The 20135-nt window shown below is 36.9% G+C and overlaps 1 protein-coding gene across 1 annotated transcript in view; it reads right to left on the reverse strand.

The window, feature by feature from the left end:
• Nucleotides 1-2746: 2746 nt before the first annotated feature.
• The window catches only part of ANKS6 (ankyrin repeat and sterile alpha motif domain containing 6), a 205582-nt gene continuing 188193 nt past the window's right edge, over nucleotides 2747-20135 (reverse strand). Inside the window, exons 14-16 of the mRNA XM_053714399.1 lie at nucleotides 10773-10889; nucleotides 7098-7194; nucleotides 2747-3215 (exon numbers count right to left, since the gene is read on the reverse strand). Of these exons, the coding sequence (XP_053570374.1) occupies nucleotides 3166-3215; nucleotides 7098-7194; nucleotides 10773-10889 (264 nt within the window). The 3' untranslated portion in view covers nucleotides 2747-3165. The remainder of the gene's footprint in view (nucleotides 3216-7097; nucleotides 7195-10772; nucleotides 10890-20135) is intronic.

Raw genomic sequence — 20135 nt, forward strand, 5'->3', positions numbered from 1 at the left:
AGGGGTTCAATACGTAAGAAGGCATGAAACCTAAAAATATTCTTTCAGGATTCAGATACAGCATACAAAATTAAACAACTTTCTAATTTACTTCTATTATCTAATTTGCTTTGTTCTCTTGGGATCCTTTGTTGAAAATCATATATATAGGCTCTTAAGCTGGGAGCTAGTTGCTGATTGGGAACTGCAAATATAAGCATCTTGTGATTGGCTTACAGATGTGTTCAGATAGCTCCCAGTAGTGCATTGCTGCTGCTTCAATAAAAGATATAGAGAGAATGAATCAAAATTAATGATAGAAGTAATTTTGAAAGTTGTTTAAAACTGCATGCTCTGTCTGAATTAGACATGTGCATTCAGATCCTTCGTTAGGATTTGAATGTGGAAGTATGGGCTATTCGGTTCTTTTCCGAGCCGTATTGATTCTTGTGCAAGATCACCACATTAAGATCTGTTCAATTCAGGTGTTAATGTAGTGATCTTGCACAAGAATCAATCTGACTTCGAAAAGAGACAAATTGTGCATTCTTCCGCATTCAGATCCTAACAAAGGATCCAAATGCACATGTCTAGTCTGAATCATGAAAAAAATTAGGTTTCATGTCCCTTTATAGAAAGAAAGAAAATGGAGAGAAACTTTCATAGTGTTAAACCATATAAGAATATCACTTTAAGCATAATAGGAAAACTACCCACATGATTCTGAGCTGCTATAAGCTAAGTGATGCGCTCAGTACAAATGGATACAAGGGGGTTCCAATATTTAATAACGAAAATAATAACGTGTTAAAAACAAAGACTCTTTAAAAAGCACTTGTAAAATAAAAAGGCAATAAATGTCCGTCACTCTGGGATCCCAGCAGCTATCAACAGGTAACACTTTCAGACTTCCTTCCTAGATAGATATCAGAAGGGTCTGGTGCAACTTGGTTTCAATTTTCCTGCCCCTCCTTGTGACTGATAACTAACAAATCAATACCAATGATTGTACACAAATCTTTATTGTTAAAGGGACAGTCAAGTCCAAAAACAACTTTCATGTTTTAAATAGGACATGCAATTTTAAACAACTTCCCAATTTACTTTTATCACCAATTTTGCTTTGTTCTCTTGGTATTCTTAGTTGAAAGCTAAAACTTGGAGGTTCATATGCTAATTTCTTAGACCTTGAAGACTGCCTCACGTAAAGTGACCTAGGGTGAGCACTGATTGGCTAGACTGCAAGTCTGTCAAAAGAACTGAAATAAGGGGGCAGTCAGCAGAAGCTTAGATACAAGATAATTACAGAGGTAAAATGTGTATTATTATAACTGTGTTGGTTATGCAAAACTGGGGAATGGGTAATAAAGGGATTATCTTTCTTTTTAAACAACAAAAATTCTGGTGTTGACTGTCCCTTTAAAATGTTTCTACATGTACAATGACATTTACTGTTTTTACTTATTCAGTTCATGTACTTGATTTCATCTGCAAACAGATTTTGGATGTTATATCCCTTTAAATACTCTCCATCAGGTAAAATGGAACATTGGAAACACATTAAAGGAGAGAAAATGTTAGAATGCAATGTCCCTTTAAGCTCTTAATAGTTTGGAATCGCTAAACGTGGATTAAACAAACCTTTGGGGAAATGTATGGAAGTGATACATAGGTAGTTAGTGCTAAATGCCACACAGATAATTTCCATGTCATGGCATTAATACTGTGAAAGAAAAATATAAAGTCAAGATACCAGTAAAATTATATTTGAATGTATATATAAAGAAATTTGCATTTTTTTCTTTGTATCAACTTATAGAAATTATGTGCAACTGAAATGTTTTATATGCCCTGATGCTTTATACCAGCGGTGATCAATCTTGGCTCTCCAGAGATTTTGGAACTACATTTCCCATGATGCTAAGCCAGTTTAAAATCTAAGCATCATGAGAAATGTAGTTCCAAAACCGTTGAAGGGCCAAGGTGGAACACCCCTGCTTTATACAGTGAAGTTTATTTTGTGTGCCTTTAACCTATATTGAAGGCTATTTTTCAGTTAATTCAGTGAGTCACTGACAAACAAGTCTGACAATTAGATAAGTTATCTTTTCTAAGGCAACACAAAACCTATAGTGACAGTATGCTTCTCGCTGTGCATCATTTTTATAAGCAAACAAGAGACAGTATGTGCAAAAACAAACTGTATTGTGGCAAAAACAGTAAATATATTTTAAACAGGTTATTACTCAATGAAATGAACCCAAGCACATGATGATATAACACTAATTATTTGTCTATTTAACCAGGTCTTTACACTTTTGTACTTTGATATCTGTTTTCTTCAATAGTTTGGGTAAAAAAATATGGTGCTCTTTAAGACTATACACGGTACATATTTTACAGCCATCACAAGACGGAATGGTTTTAACAACAATGTGCCAGATTTAAAATATATCATTTTAATCAAGCCCTTTAAAATTCAAGAGTTTAATTGGTTTTGATCAAATATGGAATAGGATTGTGATATTAACGCTTTAAAGCAGGACCCTTGTGAAAAATACATATATCAGGGTTCTGATTTTCAAACCCATTCTTCAAATGCTGTTGATATATGTCCTTTTCATAAGAGGCCTCATTTCAAAATGGCAAAATGGTAACCCTAATATGGAAACAATATTTTTAAACTATTATGTGTAATTGAATTTAACACAGAAACCTGATAAATCTTCAAATAAAATGTGATAAAATAAGAATAAAACAAAATAAATCATGGTATTCCCTTTATTATCTTAACTTAAAATAGGTTAAGTTTATTCAAGTTTCCCATTAAATATTTGTACACACTGTGAGATTGATATATAATTCCTAAATCAACTTGAATCACAATTGTGATTTATTCAGTTCCTCTGTTCCTTCTCGCACTTTCTTTCTATGTCATAAGAAATCCATAATTCTTTAAACTTTGTTCTCTCTTTTATTCTCTCCTACTGGTGGTTTTTCTCTTCACGTTCTGGCCTCTGACAGTCCTGAGTGCACATATGTTGACCTTCGTTCCCTGAAGCTGTCACCGGTGAATAGCGCGTGCTTCAGTGTCTGTGTGCCCTTGGGGGGGGCAAGACGCTGGCGTCAATTAGGTTTCAAGAAAACCTGCTTCTGGTTATCGGGTTCGTACTTTACTGCCAGGCGCTACCTTTTATTAGAAACAGGAACTTTCGGTTTTGTGCAAACAGACGGAGCTATATTAAAGAATAAAAAAATTATTTATTATAAATTTAATTTTTCAAACATCTTTATTTTAAAAAAATGCTGCAGAAATAAATGATCAGAGTCTAATAATTTTCCAAATAAGTCGTATGGTTAGATTGTAATTCACAAAGTAATGTGGTCCTGTATAAAAGCATAAGATTTTTTTAAAACTATCTTTATTCACTATATTCAAAACTCTTCTTTTGCTTTGCTCATTATAGCAATAAACCTCATGTTCTCTCACTTGAAAGATATTTTAGCAAGACGCATGTGCATGTACAATGTATACATGAAGCAGGAGATAGGTTAATAACCAGTCAGTCACCACTTGGGGAATATCAGATATTTCAAACAACTGAAACGGAGAACCCTCTTACTTCAATTCACTTCCGACCTTAACCATCTAGATCATTTAGGGTTTATAAGGAAAATAAAAAGAAGGGCCAGACCAAAATGCAAACCTCAGAATATGTTGTCACTCAGAACATGAAGACATAAATTTGAGGGTAAGTTAAAAAAAAAATCTGTCTTCTCTCATGTTTATTGTGGCAGCATATTAAACAGAACAAAAATAAAGCAAATAATTATAAGGGAGGATACAATAGTCTGCTCACAAACAATATTAGAAGCAGAAGGAGAAGGCCTTAATAACTAATAAACTGCTAAACTGATGACCGTATAGGAAACATAACAGTAACAAGTAAGAAACCTGTATATGAAAGGGGCCAAAGCTCATTAGATTGTCTGTGACATTCTTTTTGCAGTGTAAAGGGCAGATTCCCTACCATTTATGACAGTGGGAAAGGATCTCTGTAGGGATGAGAGGATCATCAAAATAGAGTGTGCAAGAGAATGCAAAAAATGCTCTAGTGGCTGAATAGACCTTCTATACAGGGACTAGTAGGTGAGAGGGGTCAAAACGGGAAAAAAGAAAAATTATGTACTTGGATAAAATGTACCAATCAAAAACATCTTAAGAATGCTCTTTTGTAGTACCAGATAAGATAGGGGAAATAGTGAGGCATTTTGTCATAAGTGAAGAGTCTAGAGGAACTCTGAAGCAGACCATAGCAGACGGGACAAGAAAGATGTTGGAGTGTTGATTATCCACCAATGTTGCTAAAAACACATCAATACACACGTTGTGTGGGCCCTGATTATCACATAGAAATAGACTTCAATGAAAATATATGGAGACACAAATCAATGGAACTTATAATATGGCCAGAAGAGCAGTCAGGATTATGGTCAACACCATTAGGGCAGAAACTACACTGTAGGAAAAGGCAACAAATAGAGAAATTCAGAATGGATGAAAAGTACAAGAATATGTATGTAGGCTTTGCCAAGGTCAAATAGCATTAAGGGATTCTAAAAATGTGCAGTTTGACAAAAATGTTGAGATAGCACAAGTCTGGCATGAAAAAATAACTCACCCCAAGAAGACTGAATAAAAACAGTGTCCTTACTTTGTAAGGGGATGGGGTAAACAGCAAGGAAATTTTCCACTGTCCTTAGGACTCATCTCAAAAAGGGGTATGGGGGAACTAGGTATGTCCAATCCCTGGGAGGGAGCAACAGGTTAAAATGTATTTTATTTTTGATGCTATCCTGGGTTTTAACTCAAATGGAAGGTTCCTGCGGAGGGACTGTTAAAAATAGGTTGTCTTAGATGTGTCTTTACAGGATTCTTGGTACAGTTTTATAGAAAGCCAAGGAAGACTCACAAAGACGTTACATAGAAGACACTTTGGAAACAAAAGAGTCATTTATAGTAGTGAAAGAAGGATTGCAGGCTAGCTTTTCTCTAGTCGTCTGAAGGAATTGTGTTCCTCCAAAGATTAATCTATGAGTGGACTGGAACCAAGCAATATGTTTAAAGGTGTAGCTTTTGAGTCGCCTGCACAAATGAACTGCTTGTATTTGTTAAAGGAGATACTGACCAATTACCGTTACAATCTTTATTTTGCATATTGGACCCTAATTATTGCATTACTACTTTGAGCATTGATTAATGACTAACACCAGTATTTTAATATTAATTTAAAAAAGCAAGTTTTACATATTCTAAATAACAAGTGGTTAAAAAGTACTTCTGACCAATGAACTACGCCTAACCTAGGTATAGCCATTCATACTTTACTGAGTTACCCTGAAGTAAATTACCCAATTAAAGGGATAGGAAAGTCAAAATTAAACTTGCATGATTCAGATAGAGCTTTTCATTTTAAGACACTTTTAAATTCACTTCTATTTTCAAATGTGCTTCGTTCTTTTAGTATCCCTTGTTAAAATACGCACATATCATACACTAGTGGGAGCTACTGCTAATTGGTGCCTGCACACATTTGTCTCTTGTGATTGGCTAAATAGATATTTTCAGCTTCCTCTCAGTAGTGCAATGCTGTCCCTTCATTAATGGATAACAAGAGAATGAAGAAAATTTGATAATAGAATTAAATTGGAAAGTTGTTTAAAACTGTATGTTCTATTTGAATCATAAAATAAAATTTTGGGGTTTACTATCCCTTTAAGTAGTTTGAACAGTGTATGATAGTGTTCACTGTCACACACAAATAGGACCCATTCACAGATACAGATAAACTCCAGAGATTTTCCAAAATCAGCAGTAGCTCATTAATTAAATGTACATGTACATGGTAATTCTGATTACACTTTAAATAAGGAGTTTCCTGTTAACACTTAGAAATACATAGAAATGTCGTTATAAAATCATCGGTAAAGTCCAATTGGTATCTTTCACTCATACTTTCTCTTAATACATGTACAGAGTTCTTTCTGAATTTATAGCAGGGGGTCTATCATCCTGTTACAAGGACTAGGCTTCACATTATAAAAAAACTACCCTAGATATGTTCCTGTGTTTGTGAACATCCTAGAACTGTCACTTTCTCTTGTAATTAAATAATAACATTTAGATGTTGACTGTAACAGAATCTATGATGAGACCTGTGCTATTAAACAGTTACTAAGGAATAATTCATTTTCAAGTACAGCCTTAAAATACAGTAAAGTCAACATCTACATATATACTTTCTGTTATAACATTCATTTTATGGCCATTTTACAGTAGCATTTTGAAGTTATAAATGTCTGCACCTATCTGTGATGTGGGAGAGGATGTTAGCACCTTTAGAGAATCTTATAAATTAGGGAACGGGACAGAGAATCAGCCCAAACATAACAGAACTGAGAGATTAGTCTGTGAATGTGATACATGATGTAGAATATCTCAAGGCATGGATGACAGAAGGGTACGCTTAGGAAGTGTCACATTACAAAATTTGGAGGGAAGAGCACCATGTATGACAAGAAACACAAATGTCTTATTTATTATTTAAGTGCTGCAATGTTTAATAAAACAGTAACTAATATTTTTTTGGCATCAATGAAATCTGTTTAATATTTGTGCTCTCTCCAGGACCTATTTAATTGCCCCCCCCCCCATTGATATTACTGACCACCCGGCTAAAATTTAAGCCAATATTAACCCCTTAACGACAGCCAGAATAGTGTTAGCTGACATTTGCGCATTAAAGGGTTTGATAGCACGGGTCTCACAGACGGCGGCGAGACTGTGCTATATCTCAGGCAGTGTGCGTTCTTGCTGCTATTAGCAAGACCCGCTCTGCTGCAGCATTTTAAACACCTTTGCACCACAACGTACAGGGTAAAGTTGCTTCAGGTATGGGGTTAAGCTAAAACTAAATTTGTGTCAATGTTTGTTGTGCAAATTATTAGTCATTTATGCTACTTCATAATGCCACCTGGCTGGGTGGGGGAAACAATTCTGAATACTTTTTTATACCATTATAATTTGTCAGTACAGTATATTATTATTTGTTACTTACATTGCTGAGATCCAGGAGGTTGTGTATTACTAGCACTGCTCTCAAAAGAAGAATGGAAGTTATGTATAGTTTCCTGCAGAATCTGTCTCTCACGGCCCTACAATCCGATGAAGACACAAAGTGATGTCTAGGAATTTCATTTATACAAAGCATTTACATTTATATTAAAAATGATGCCATTACTTGTGTAAAAAAATCATGATCATTAATTAAAACATATGTGAAACATTCCTATAGCTCTAAAATAACAATGACTGGCTAGCAATCGATAATACACAAATAATAGCAGTCAGTATCACATAATTAACCCCTTCCCGCCATTAGGACATTCCATGCCGTCCTAACTGCACTGCGATTTAGTGCCGTTAAGACGGCATGAACGTCCTAGCCTTCTGCAGTCCTGAAGCCTCTGCAGGTTTCTAACTGGGATCGCAGGCTGGAGGACTTGCCTAGCGTCGATCGCGTGATTTCAATTTTTTTACTTATTTGTTTACATTGAAACTTTGTTCCGATTGTAACAAATAAGTAAAGACAGGAAGGGGTTAATAGCATTATCAACACAAATGTTTTCTCCTTTGGCAATAATGGGAAATAATTAGCCCAGTAGGTTGGGTTTCAAAACAAAACGTTGGTTAGAGTAGCCATTTTAGTGCAGTGTTTAGATGTCAAAGTAACAGTATTGCACCTTTGTATTGCACTAGCAATGCATCTAACATTCTTTTAAAGTGCATTTTTTGTACACTAAAAATGTATTATTACCACCACACGTCTGCTATTTTGGCATCTGTATTGATCTCTTCTAGTGCAAAAGCAAATGCAGGGCTGGATTTATAATTAGGAAGAGTAGGTATATGCCACCAGGTGCTCTCCTTTGAGGGGCACCGTTATACAGCCAGTCACTTTTATGGTCTGTGTTTAAATGCTTCTCATGAACAGGTTGAAAATATATCTAACCAAATAAATCAGGAAATGTGCAATTAAAAAAACCCAACAAAAAACAGTCCTTTGCCTTTACTTACTTGCTTTAAATGGACAGTCTACTCCAGAATTTTTATTATTTAAAAAGATAGATAATCCCTTTATTACCCATTCCCCAGTTTTGCATAACCAACACTGCTATTCAGTTATTTTGACAGACTTTCCTTTTAGCCAATCGGTGCCCTCTCATAAATAACTCCATGGGCGTGAGCACAATGTTATCTATATGGCACACATGAACTAATGCCCTCTAGCAGTGAAACCTGTCAAATGCATTGAGATAAGGGGCAGCCTTCAAGGGCTTAGAAATTATCATATGAGTCTACCTAGGTTTAGCTTTCAGCTAAGAATACCAAGCGAAAAAAGCAAATCTGATGATAAAAGTGAATTTGAAAGTTCTTTAAAATTGCATGCCCTATCTGAATCATGAAACATTCATTTTGACTAGACTGTCCCTTTAAGTTCCAGAAGCCACATACCCTAAATGGTATCGGAACACGCATAAAAGAGCTGAGAAATACATTCCTTCTGGTTTGAGACACAACTATATTAATCCCCTTAAGGGTGGCAGGGGTGGAGTTTTCGGCTGAACACTAGTACACGTGAAAAGGGATATAGAAACTTCAGGAGCCTTCAGGCCCTGATATTCCAAGATTCTCCAGTTTGGCCAGAAATAGTAGCTGAGACTTCACAAAGGTTGAATTTACTGAATTTTCAAATGAAAAAGGGTGGCACTCTTCTGCACTGCAAGATCTCTCTCCTTTCTATAAAGACAAGCCCAGTGCAATATAGCACTGCATGATATGATAGTTTTGTTACACTCTTTTATTTTATATTACTATACATTTCAGATTGGGTCATTTAAAGGGACAGACATGTCCAACAAAAACTTTCATGATTTAAATAGGGAATGTGATTTTAAACAACTTTCCAATTTACTTTTACCACCAATTTTGCTTTGTTCTCTTGGTATTTTTAGTTGAAAACTAAACCTAGGAGGTTCATATGCTAATTTCTTAGACCTTGAAGACTGCCTCTAATCGGAATGCATTTTGACCACTAGAGGGCATTAGTTCATGTGTTTCATATAGATAACATTGAGCTCATGTACGTGAAGTTACTCTGGAGTGAGCACTAATTGGCTAAAATTAGGCTGACCATATTCCTGCTTTAAGAAGGGACACATATGAAAAATACATATGTCAGGGTTCTTATACAAAACATTTCTTTAAACAGCCTGAAAACTGCCCTGACATATGTATTTTTCATATGTGTCCCTTTTTAAAGCGGCAATATGGTCACCCTAGCTAAAATGCAAGTCTGTCAAAATAACTGAAATAAGGGGGCAGTCTGCACAGGCTTAGATACAAGGTAATCACAAAGGTAAAAAGTGTATTTCTATAACAGTGTTGGTTATGCAAAACTAGGGAATTAATAATAACAGGATTATCAACAATTCTGGGGTTGACTTTCCCTTTAAGTATTATTGCATTTAAGATTTGCACTTTCTCATTTGTAATTTAATACATTTAAATTTTGATCTAGCAGTGATTTTACACATTCTGATTATGCTTTGAACATTTCTTTGCTCCTTTAATAACTTAATAAGGATCATACATTGTATAAAATTATATTGCACATTGTATTTTCTCCATTGTAAACTGACAGTTTCAGAAAGTGGGAGGGAGATGGCAGTTGCCTGGGTTGAACAGGGGAGTTCCCAGGGTATGTCTGAAGCTCTATTTTAAACAAACTGGTCTCGCTGATTTGTCTCGCCAGCTGTGTGCAGGTGAAGTTTGCTCAAAATTCACAATACACTTATTTTAACGAACAGAAAAATTAATATATACTAACATATAGCAAAAGCAAGTTAAATTGTAGTGAAAACCTATCAGTTTAATTTGGAATTGATGCAAACGGAGCCTTTATATCAGGCTTTATATTGCACCCCCTAGTGGCACCACTAGGGGTGCGAAACGCATCAGACTGTTACCCTCTGTACTGCCACCATGTCTGGTTAAGAAGCTTAATAAAGTGTTGATTTTATAAATATACGCCTATCCCAGAGCAATGGGCAATAAAAGCATACATTGTGATATGTGTATATAAATATAGGTGTGTTTGCATGTATATAGATTATATATATATATATATATATATTATCCCAAAAAGGTTAAGCACATCAAACAGTTCCTTCCAGCAGCCAGGGTGCACTTTTAAAGTTTATGTGAACAGTGAGTGCCTTTTTTGCTGGACTTTTGGATACATTTTACTTTTAATAAATATCCAAAAATTAAAAAGACATAACGTTTCGGTGTTTACAAAACACCTTTGTCAAATGTCAGCAATACAAAGTTTTCCTAGTATCCCAAAACTCACCTGGGAGTTTTGGGATACTAGGAAAACTTTGTATTGCTGACATTTGACAAAGGTGTTTTGTAAACACAGAAACGTTATGTATTTTTAAGTTTTGCATATTTATTAAAAGTTAAATTTTATGTGAACAGTGAGTGCCTTTTTTGCTGGACTTTTATATTTATATATATATATATATATATATATATATATATATATATATATATATATATACAGTTAATTTGTCGGGTACAGATTTATACTGGTGAAAGAAATGGGTTTAAGAAAATCGCTAAAATTTTAAGAGATTTTTTTATGTCTTCACTTAGTGGGTACTATTACCTTTCCTGCGTTGAGTTCAGAAATAGCTGCCAATATCTGTTGTCTGGAACCATCTGTTTTAATCCCCAACTCTTTTAAATCTCCATCAGTAAGAGTGAGGAAAGCCTCCATATCAACCTGTGCCAAGTCAACAAAAACATTCCATTAAACATTAAATAGCCATATTTTATTTTGAACAACATTGTAAAGCCCAGCTGTGGGACTGTGTGTTTTTATACCAATGGCAACTAGATGGCTTAGTGTGTTATGGGAGGGCAGGAATAGGAAAAAGTACACAAAGTAAAAAGAAGAAATGCTTCATTCATAATGCACTGAGAAAAACGCAGAAACGCATGAAACCAACTGCAATTTCAAAAGCACAAAGTGTGACAGAGGAAACAAAGTACAATTCACTTAGTCTGTAAGGCTGGTACAAACCTCTTTTCTTTACTGGAATCAAGCTTACACAGTGGAAGACATGTATCAATAAAGTTATTGAGTTACATATTTTACTTTGTTAGAAGTAACATAATTTATGTAAGAACTTACCTGATAAATTCATTTCTTTCATATTAGCAAGAGTCCATGAGCTAGTGACGTATGGGATATACATTCATACCAGGAGGGGCAAAGTTTCCCAAACCTTAAAATGCCTATAAATACACCCCTCACCACACCCACAATTCAGTTTAACGAATAGCCAAGAAGTGGGGTGATAAGAAAGGAGCGAAAGCATCAAAAATAAGGAATTGGAATAATTATGCTTTATACAAAAAAATCATAACCACCACAAAAAAGGGTGGGCCTCATGGACTCTTGCTAATATGAAAGAAATGAATTTATCAGGTAAGTTCTTACATAAATTATGTTTTCTTTCATGTAATTAGCAAGAGTCCATGAGCTAGTGACGTATGGGATAGCAGATACCCAAGATGTGCAACTTCCACGCAAGAGTCACTAGAGAGGGAGGGATAAAATAAAGACAGCCAATTCCGCTGAAAAAAATAATCCACAACCCAAATCAAAAGTTTTAATCTTTATAATGAAAAAAACTGAAGTTATAAGCAGACAAATCAAACAGAAACAGCTGCCTGAAGTACTTTTCTACCAAAAACTGCTTCAGAAGAAGAAAACACATCAAAATGGTAGAATTTAGTAAAAGTGTGCAAAGAAGACCAAGTTGCTGCTTTGCAAATCTGATCAACAGAAGCTTCATTCCTAAAAGCCCAGGAAGTAGAAACTGACCTAGTAGAATGAGCCGTAATCCTTTGAGGCGGGGACTTACCCGACTCTACATAAGCATGATGAATCAAAGACTTTAACCAAGACGCCAAAGAAATGGCAGAAGCCTTCTGACCTTTCTTGGAACCAGAAAAGATAACAAATAGACTGGAAGTCTTCCTAAAATCTTTAGTAGCTTCAACATAGTATTTCAAAGCTCTAACTACATCCAAAGAATGTAACGATCTTTCCTTAGAATTCTTAGGATTAGGACACAATGAAGGAACAACAATTTCTCTACTAATGTTGTTAGAATTCACAACCTTAGGTAAAAATTGAAATGAAGTCCTCAAAACCGCCTTATCCTGATGAAAAATCAGAAAAGGAGATTCACAAGAAAGAGCAGATAACTCAGAAACTCTTCTAGCAGAAGAGATAGCCAAAAGGAACAATACTTTCCAGGAAAGTAATTTAATGTCCAGAGAATGCATAGGCTCAAACGGGGGAGCCTGCAAAGCTTTCAAAACCAAATTAAGACTCCAAGGAGGAGAGATTGACTTAATGACAGGTTTGATACGGACCAAAGCCTGTACAAAACAATGAATATTAGGAAGATTAGCAATCTTTCTGTGAAAAAGAACAGAAAGAGCAGAGATTTGTCCTTTCAAAGAACTTGCAAACCATCCTGAAGAAATTGTAAAATTCTAGGAATTCTGAAAGAATGCCAAGAGAATTTATGAGAAGAACACCAAGAAATGTAAGTCTTCCAAACTCGATAATAAATCTTTCTAGAGACAGATTTACGAGCCTGTAACATAGTATTAATTACTGAGTCAGAGAAACCTCTATGACTAAGAATCAAGAGTTCAATCTCCATACCTTCAAATTTAATGATTTGAGATCCTGATGGAAAAATGGGCCTTGAGATAGAAGGTCTGGCCTTAATGGAAGTGTCCAAGGTTGGCAACTGGCCATCCGAACGAGATCCGCAAACCAAAACCTGTGTGGCCATGCTGGAGCCACCAGCAGTACAAATGAACGCTCCATTAGAATTTTGGAAATTACCTTTGGAAGAAGAACTAGAGGCGGAAAGATATAAGCAGGATGATAATTCCAAGGAATTGACAACGCATCCACTGCTTCCGCCTGAGGATCCCCGGATCTGGACAGATACCTGGGAAGTTTCTTGTTTAGATGAGAGGCCATCAGATCTATTTCTGGAAGACCCCAGATTTGAACAATCTGAAGAAAAACCTCTGGATGAAGAGACCATTCGCCCGGATGTAACGTCTGGCGACTGAGATAATCCGCTTCCCAATTGTCTACACCTGGGATATGAACCGCAGAAATTAGACAGGAGCTGGATTCCGCCCATACAAGTATCCGAAATACTTCTTTCATTGCTTGAGGACTGTGAGTCCCACCTTGATGATTGACATATGCCACGGTTGTGACATTGTCTGTTTGAAAACAAATAAACGATTCTCTCTTCAGAAGAGGCCAGAACTGAAGAGCTCTGAAAATCGCACAGAGTTCCAAAATGTTGATTGGTAATCTCGCCTCCTGAGATTCCCAAACCCCCTGCGCTGTCAGAGATCCCCATACAGCTCCCCAACCTGATAGACTCGCATCTGTTGAGATCACATTTCAGGTTGGACGAACAAAAGAGGCCCCTTGAATTAAACGATGGTGATCCATCCACCAAGTTAGAGATGATCGAACATTGGGATTTAAGGATATTAATTGTGATATCCTTGTATAATCCCTGCACCACTGGTTCAGCATACAAAGCTGGAGTGGTCTCATGTGAAAACGAGCAAAAGGGATCGCGTCCGATGCAGCAGTCATGAGACCTAGAATTTCCATGCATAATGCTACCGAAGGGAACAATTGAGACTGAAGGTTTTGACAGGCTGAAACCAATTTCAGACGTCTCTTTTCTGTCAGAGACAAAGTCATGGACACTGAATCTATTTGGAAACCTAAAAAGGTTACTCTTGTCTGAGGAATCAAGGAACTCTTTGGTAAATTGATCCTCCAACCATGTCTTTGAAGAAACAACACAAGTTGATTCATATGAGATTCTGCAGAATGTGAAGACTGAGCAAGTACCAAGATATCGTCCAAATAAGGAAATACCGCAATACCCTGTTCTCTGATTACAGAGAGAAGGGCACCGAGAACCTTCGAAAAGATCCTTGGCGCTGTTGCTAGGCCAAATGGAAGAGCAATAAACTGGTAATGCTTGTCTAGAAAAGAGAATCTCAGAAACTGATAGTGATCTGGATGAATTGGAATATGCAGATATGCATCCTGTAAGTCTATTGTAGACATATAATGCCCTTGCTGAACAAAAGGCAGAATAGTTCTTATAGTCACCATTTTGAATGTTGGTATCCTTACATAACAATTCAATATTTTTAGGTCCAGAACTGGTCTGAAAGAATTCTCTTTCTTTGGTACAATGAATAGATTTGAATAAAACCCCAGACTCTGTTCCAGAACTGGAACTGGTATAATTACCCCAGCTAACTCTAGGTCTGAAACACATTTCAGAAACGCCTGAGCCTTCACTGGATTTACTGGAATACGTGAGAGGAAAAACCTTCTCACAGGCGGTCTTACCTTGAAACCTATTCTGTACCCTTGTGAAACAATGTTCTGAATCCAAAGATTGTGAATCGAATTGATCCAAACATCTTTGAAAAATCAGAACCTGCCCCCTACCAGCTGCGCTGGAATGAGGGCCGCACCTTCATGCGGATTTAGGAGCTGGTTTTGACTTTCTGGAAGGCTTGGATTTATTCCAGACTGGATTAGGTTTCCAACCGGAAACTGTTCCTTTAGGGGAAGGGTCGGGCTTCTGTTCCTTATTCTGACGAAAGGAACGAAAACGATTAGCAGCCCTATAATTACCTTTAGATTTTTTGCCCTGGGGCAAAAAGGCTCCCTTCCCCCCAGTAACAGTTGAAATTATAGAATCCAACTGAGAACCAAACAACTTATTACCTTGGAAAGAGAGAAAGCAAAGTTGACTTAGAAGTCATATCTACATTCCAAGATTTAAGCCATAAAGCTCTTCTAGCTAAAATAGCTAAAGACATATACCGGACATCAACTCTAATGATATCAAAAATGGCATCACAGACAAAGTTATTAGCATGTTGAAGAAGTTTAACAATGCTATATGCATTATGGTCTGTCACTTGTTGCGCTAAAGCCTCCAACCAGAAAGTTGAAGCTGCAGCAACATCAGCCAAAGAGATAGCAGGTCTAAGTAGATTACCTGAACATAAATAAGCTTTTCTTAAAAAAGATTCAATTTTCCTATCTAAAGGATCTTTAAACGAAGTGCTATCTGCCGTAGGAATAGCAGTACGTTTAGCAAGAGGAGAGAAAGCCCCATCGACTTTAGGGATTTTATCCCAAAACTCCAATCTATCAGATGGCACAGGGTACAATTTCTTAAACCTTGGAGAAGGAGTAAATGAAGTACCCAGACTATCCCATTCCCTTGCAATCACATCTGAGATAGCATCAGGAACTGGAAAAACTTCCGGAATTAACACATGAGGTTTATAAACCGAATTTAAACGTTTAGCAGTTTTAGTATCAAGAGGACTGGACTCCTCCATATCTAATGCAATCAAAACTTCTTTAAGTAAAGAATGAATAAACTCCATTTTAAATAAATATGAAGATTTATCAGTATCAATATCTGTAGTAGAATCTTCTGAACCAGAGAAAACCTCATCAGAAACAGATAAGTCAGAATGATGGCGGTCACCTAAAAATTCATCTGAAATGTGAGAAGTTTTGAAAGACCTTTTACGTTTACTGGAAGGAGGAATAACAGACAGAGCCTTCCTAATAGAATTAGAAACAAATTCTTTTACATTAACAGGAACATCCTGAACATTAGATGTCGAAGGAACAACAACAGGTAAAGGATTATTACTAATGGAGACACAATCTGCATTGGAAAGTTTATCATGACAACTTACACAAACTACAGCTGGAGGAACAGTTACCACAAGTTTACAACATATGCACTTAACTTTGGTAGAACCAGCATCAGGCAGCGTCTGTCCACTAGTGGATTGAGATCCAGGGTCAGGGTGAGACATCTTGCAATATGTAATAGAAAAAACCACATATAAAGCAAAATTATCAAATTCCTTAAATGACAGTTTCAGGAATGGGAAAGAATGCAAAATAATAAGCTTCTAGGAACCAGAAGCAATGAAAGAAGATGTTTAAATAATGTGAGTAAAGAAGACGCCCACATTTTTTGGGCGCAAAAAAATGTCTGAATACGCATGCGTTACAGAATACAACTTCCGGCGTTAATTACGGTGCCGGAAGTGACAAAATTTTTAGCGCCAAAAAAGTTTGCGCCAAAAATGACGTAATAAAAAGAAACATTTTCTGCCCCCGTGAGCCTAACAGCACGCAGGAAAAAATGGTCAAATAAAATTTTTCAAGGTAAGAAAAAATAATTTAAATGCATTATCCCAATAATGAAACTGACAGTCTGTATAGAAAAGGAATACTGATTATCCTGAATCAAGGCAAATATAAGTTTATAGACATATATTTAGAGCTTTACATATAAAGTGCCCAACCATAGCTTAGAGTGTCACAAAAATAAGACTTACTTACCCCAGGACACTCATCTACATATAGTAGATAGCCAAACCAGTACTGAAACGAGAATCAGTAGAGGTAATGGTATATAAGAGTATATCGTCGATCTGAAAAGGGAAGTAGGAGAAGAAATCTCTACGACCGATAACAGAGAACCTATGAAATAGATCCCCTAGAGGTAGACCATTGTATTCAAATAGGCAATACTCTCTTCACATCCCTCTGACATTCGCTGCACTCTGAGAGGAAAACCGGGCTTCAACCTGTTGCGGAGCGCATATCAACATAGAATCTAGCACAAACTTACTTCACCACCTCCACGGGAGGCAAAGTTTGTAAAACTGAATTGTGGGTGTGGTGAGGAGTGTATTTGTAGGCATTTTAAGGTTTGGGAAACTTTGCCCCTCCTGGTAGGAATGTATATCCCATACGTCACTAGCTCATGGACTCTTGCTAATTACATGAAAGAAATCCTTATTTACCCTAGAACTGATCCACTTTAGACTCACAATCATCAGTCTCTCTTTCTTGGTAGCCAAAACTAATCTGTGTCTATAAAAGATGGCATAATGATCTGCAAAACAGAAACTGATCACTATTACTAATTTGTAATGGTTTCCGATACCAATTGATAAAGCGACATGAACATGAATGTGAAATTTTATTTCATGATTCGCATAGAGTGTACAATTTTAAAAGAAAAATACTTTTTTCTTGTGGTATTCTTTCTCTAAACTTAGCGCCTTTCTCTGAGTGCATAATGCGGTAGGCTCAGGACCATACAAATGTCTTAAGAATTGTAATACAAACACAAGACACAAACACACTGGAGATAAGTTTCAATACAGGATACCAAGGAAAAGAGGTAAATGTGTAAATGAAAATTTGAAGCTGCGTTCTTTATCAGAATCGAATGTTTAATTTTGACTTTATTATCCCTTTAATTGTGAATTCCATGTCCATTTAAACTAGTCAGAGTTATCTGTATAGTACTGACAGCAGCTAAAAATAATGAGAATATTTATTCCCATTTATAACCACATTAGCCACTGATACTAAGGTAGACTCGCCAGGGTAAGTGGCAACAGTGACCACCAATGAGGAGCCACAGCTGTCACACCCCTGCTGATCTCCTTTATCCAATTATAGTCTTTTGCCAGACAGGAAACTTTATTATAAGAAACTTTAACTACAATGTGAAATACGTCTCCTGGGCCCTAAATGCTCCTTAGGCTCTATAACTAAATGTGTGCTTCCTTACATGAAAGAGCATGTTGCTATATAAGCAGATATATAAATGTGTGTTTTGTATAAACTAATCTTCAAGTGAGATAAGGTATATTTAATACTGCTAGTTAGTAATTAGAGATGATGACATGTCCCAAATCCTTACCGTGGTTTCTTTAGAGCAGATGGTTCAGAAAGAAAGCAAAGAGCGAAGAGCGTAAGAAAAGAAAGAGAAAAAAAAGAGTAACAGAAGAAAATTCTTGGAGGGAAACAAAAAGTAAACATTTAAAACACTGAACTATTTGGACATGAAACGAAAATTGTGAACCCTTTGAAATACCCTGGGTTTCTGCAGATCTTTAATACAATACAAACAATCATACAATCAATACAGTTTAAACATTCACACTGAAAAAGTATGTGAACCTTTTATTTAATGACTGGCAGACCCTGCTTGAGCAACAATAGTTTTCAAGTTAAGACTATGGGGTAGATTTATCAAATGTCGGGCAGACATGATCCGCTATAGAGTATCATGTCCGCCCGACATTGCTAAATGCCAACAGTATACGCTGTCAGCATTTAACAATGCACAAGCATTTCTGGTGAAATGCTTGTGCAATGCCGCCCCCTGCACATTCGCAGCCAATTGACCACTAGCAGGGGGTGTCAAACCTCAGAGGTGGCGGATGAGTTCAGTCTTATGACCGCTGCTTCTTAACTTATGTTCCCGGAAACAGCAGCATATGCTGCTTAATAAATATACCCCTAAAACTCTCTACAAAACTGTTTCAGTTAATTAATATTTCATTGACTCATTACGTAAGTAGCTCTCTTCAGTTCTTCATGCCACAGCATCTCAGATTGATTTCTGGACTCTGACTTTGCCATTTCAGACGTTTCTTCACTTTAAGCAATTCTGTTGATGTACCCTGGACTTGCATGATCCATCTTCTAATAGACTTCTGGTGCTCTATCCTGAAAGCCTCCTGTTAATTTTCTTGAGACAATTTTCAGTGCATTGTTCTCTCTAGAGGCCTGATGATGAAAAGCCTGCCTCATGGAGAGAGACACAACATCTTTGGAGGCTTTTTTTGAGCATTATATTGCAATGTACGTGTCTCTTCTTCACATGGCGAGCCCTGCATAGCTAGATAAATAGCTCTCAAGCAAAACTTTGCCTTTGTAAAATTCTTATAGAGTCCTTGCAGTACTGATGGCATCTCAGATAATTTCAACAGACTGGAGAGCTTTAGATCAGCAGCCCTAGGAAACTGAGCTGTCCTGGCCCTGAGGCAGCAAAACCACTACTTCCACCATGCTTACATGTAGAGAAGACATTTTAGTGTTGGCATGCTGTGCTTTTTTCCCTACAAACAATCAAGAACAAATGGTAGTAGCATTAAGTTTACTACAGAATCCAAGATAATTATACAAGAATATGAGAGTATCCTCCACATTGAACCTCATAACGATACTACTAGTATCTGACCATAAAAAGAACTAATATGTCAAATTTGTTCCCAAATGAACATCATGTCAGCAAAAAAGTCCTGATTACCCATGTAAGTGTAGTATATTTTTTCCAGGTCAAGAACATGTTTCACCTCTCCCACATTAAAAGGTCTGGTACTTGGTGTTTTTTCCAGAATCATGGAATCAAGCGTTTAGCACAACAGAGCATGCACAGGAACAATTTTTCCGGTATATACACGGGATCATAGGCGTGTCATTCAGTAAAACCATGGCTGGGGATAGTGTGATCGCAGTTCCTAAAGTTGTGTTAATGCGTTCAGATATGTATTCCCGGTATTTTTGTATGAGAGGGCAGAACCACCAAATATGGGATAGAGTGCCTCTTCCTTTGCAGTGTCTCCAGCACATTGGCGAGGAGTTAGGAAACATACTATGAAGGCGATGTGGGGTCATGTACCACCTGGCTAATAGTTTATAGTTCATTTCTACTAGTGTTAGTGATAGAGACGATTTTTTGGTTTCGGAAAAAATATGGTTCCAGCGGGTGTCTGAAATGTTAATGTCTAATTCTGTTTCCCATTTAACTATGAAGGACGGTTTTTCTTTGGGGGAAGGAGCCTCTGAGCAGTTTATAGATTATAGAGATGTGTGACCTGGTCATAGTTGGGGAGGTGCATAGAGTCTCTAAGGGAGTGAGAGGCCTAGTGAGGGCCTCCTTGTAAGGGCTGGACACTATAGCATGCCTTACTTGCATGTACGGAAACCAGAGGTGGAACAGGGGCCCCAAGGCCTGGGCCAGTTCTGCCTGGGGGC

The sequence above is a fragment of the Bombina bombina genome, chromosome 5, assembly GCF_027579735.1.
Source record: "Bombina bombina isolate aBomBom1 chromosome 5, aBomBom1.pri, whole genome shotgun sequence".
Lineage (NCBI taxonomy): Eukaryota > Metazoa > Chordata > Amphibia > Anura > Bombinatoridae > Bombina > Bombina bombina.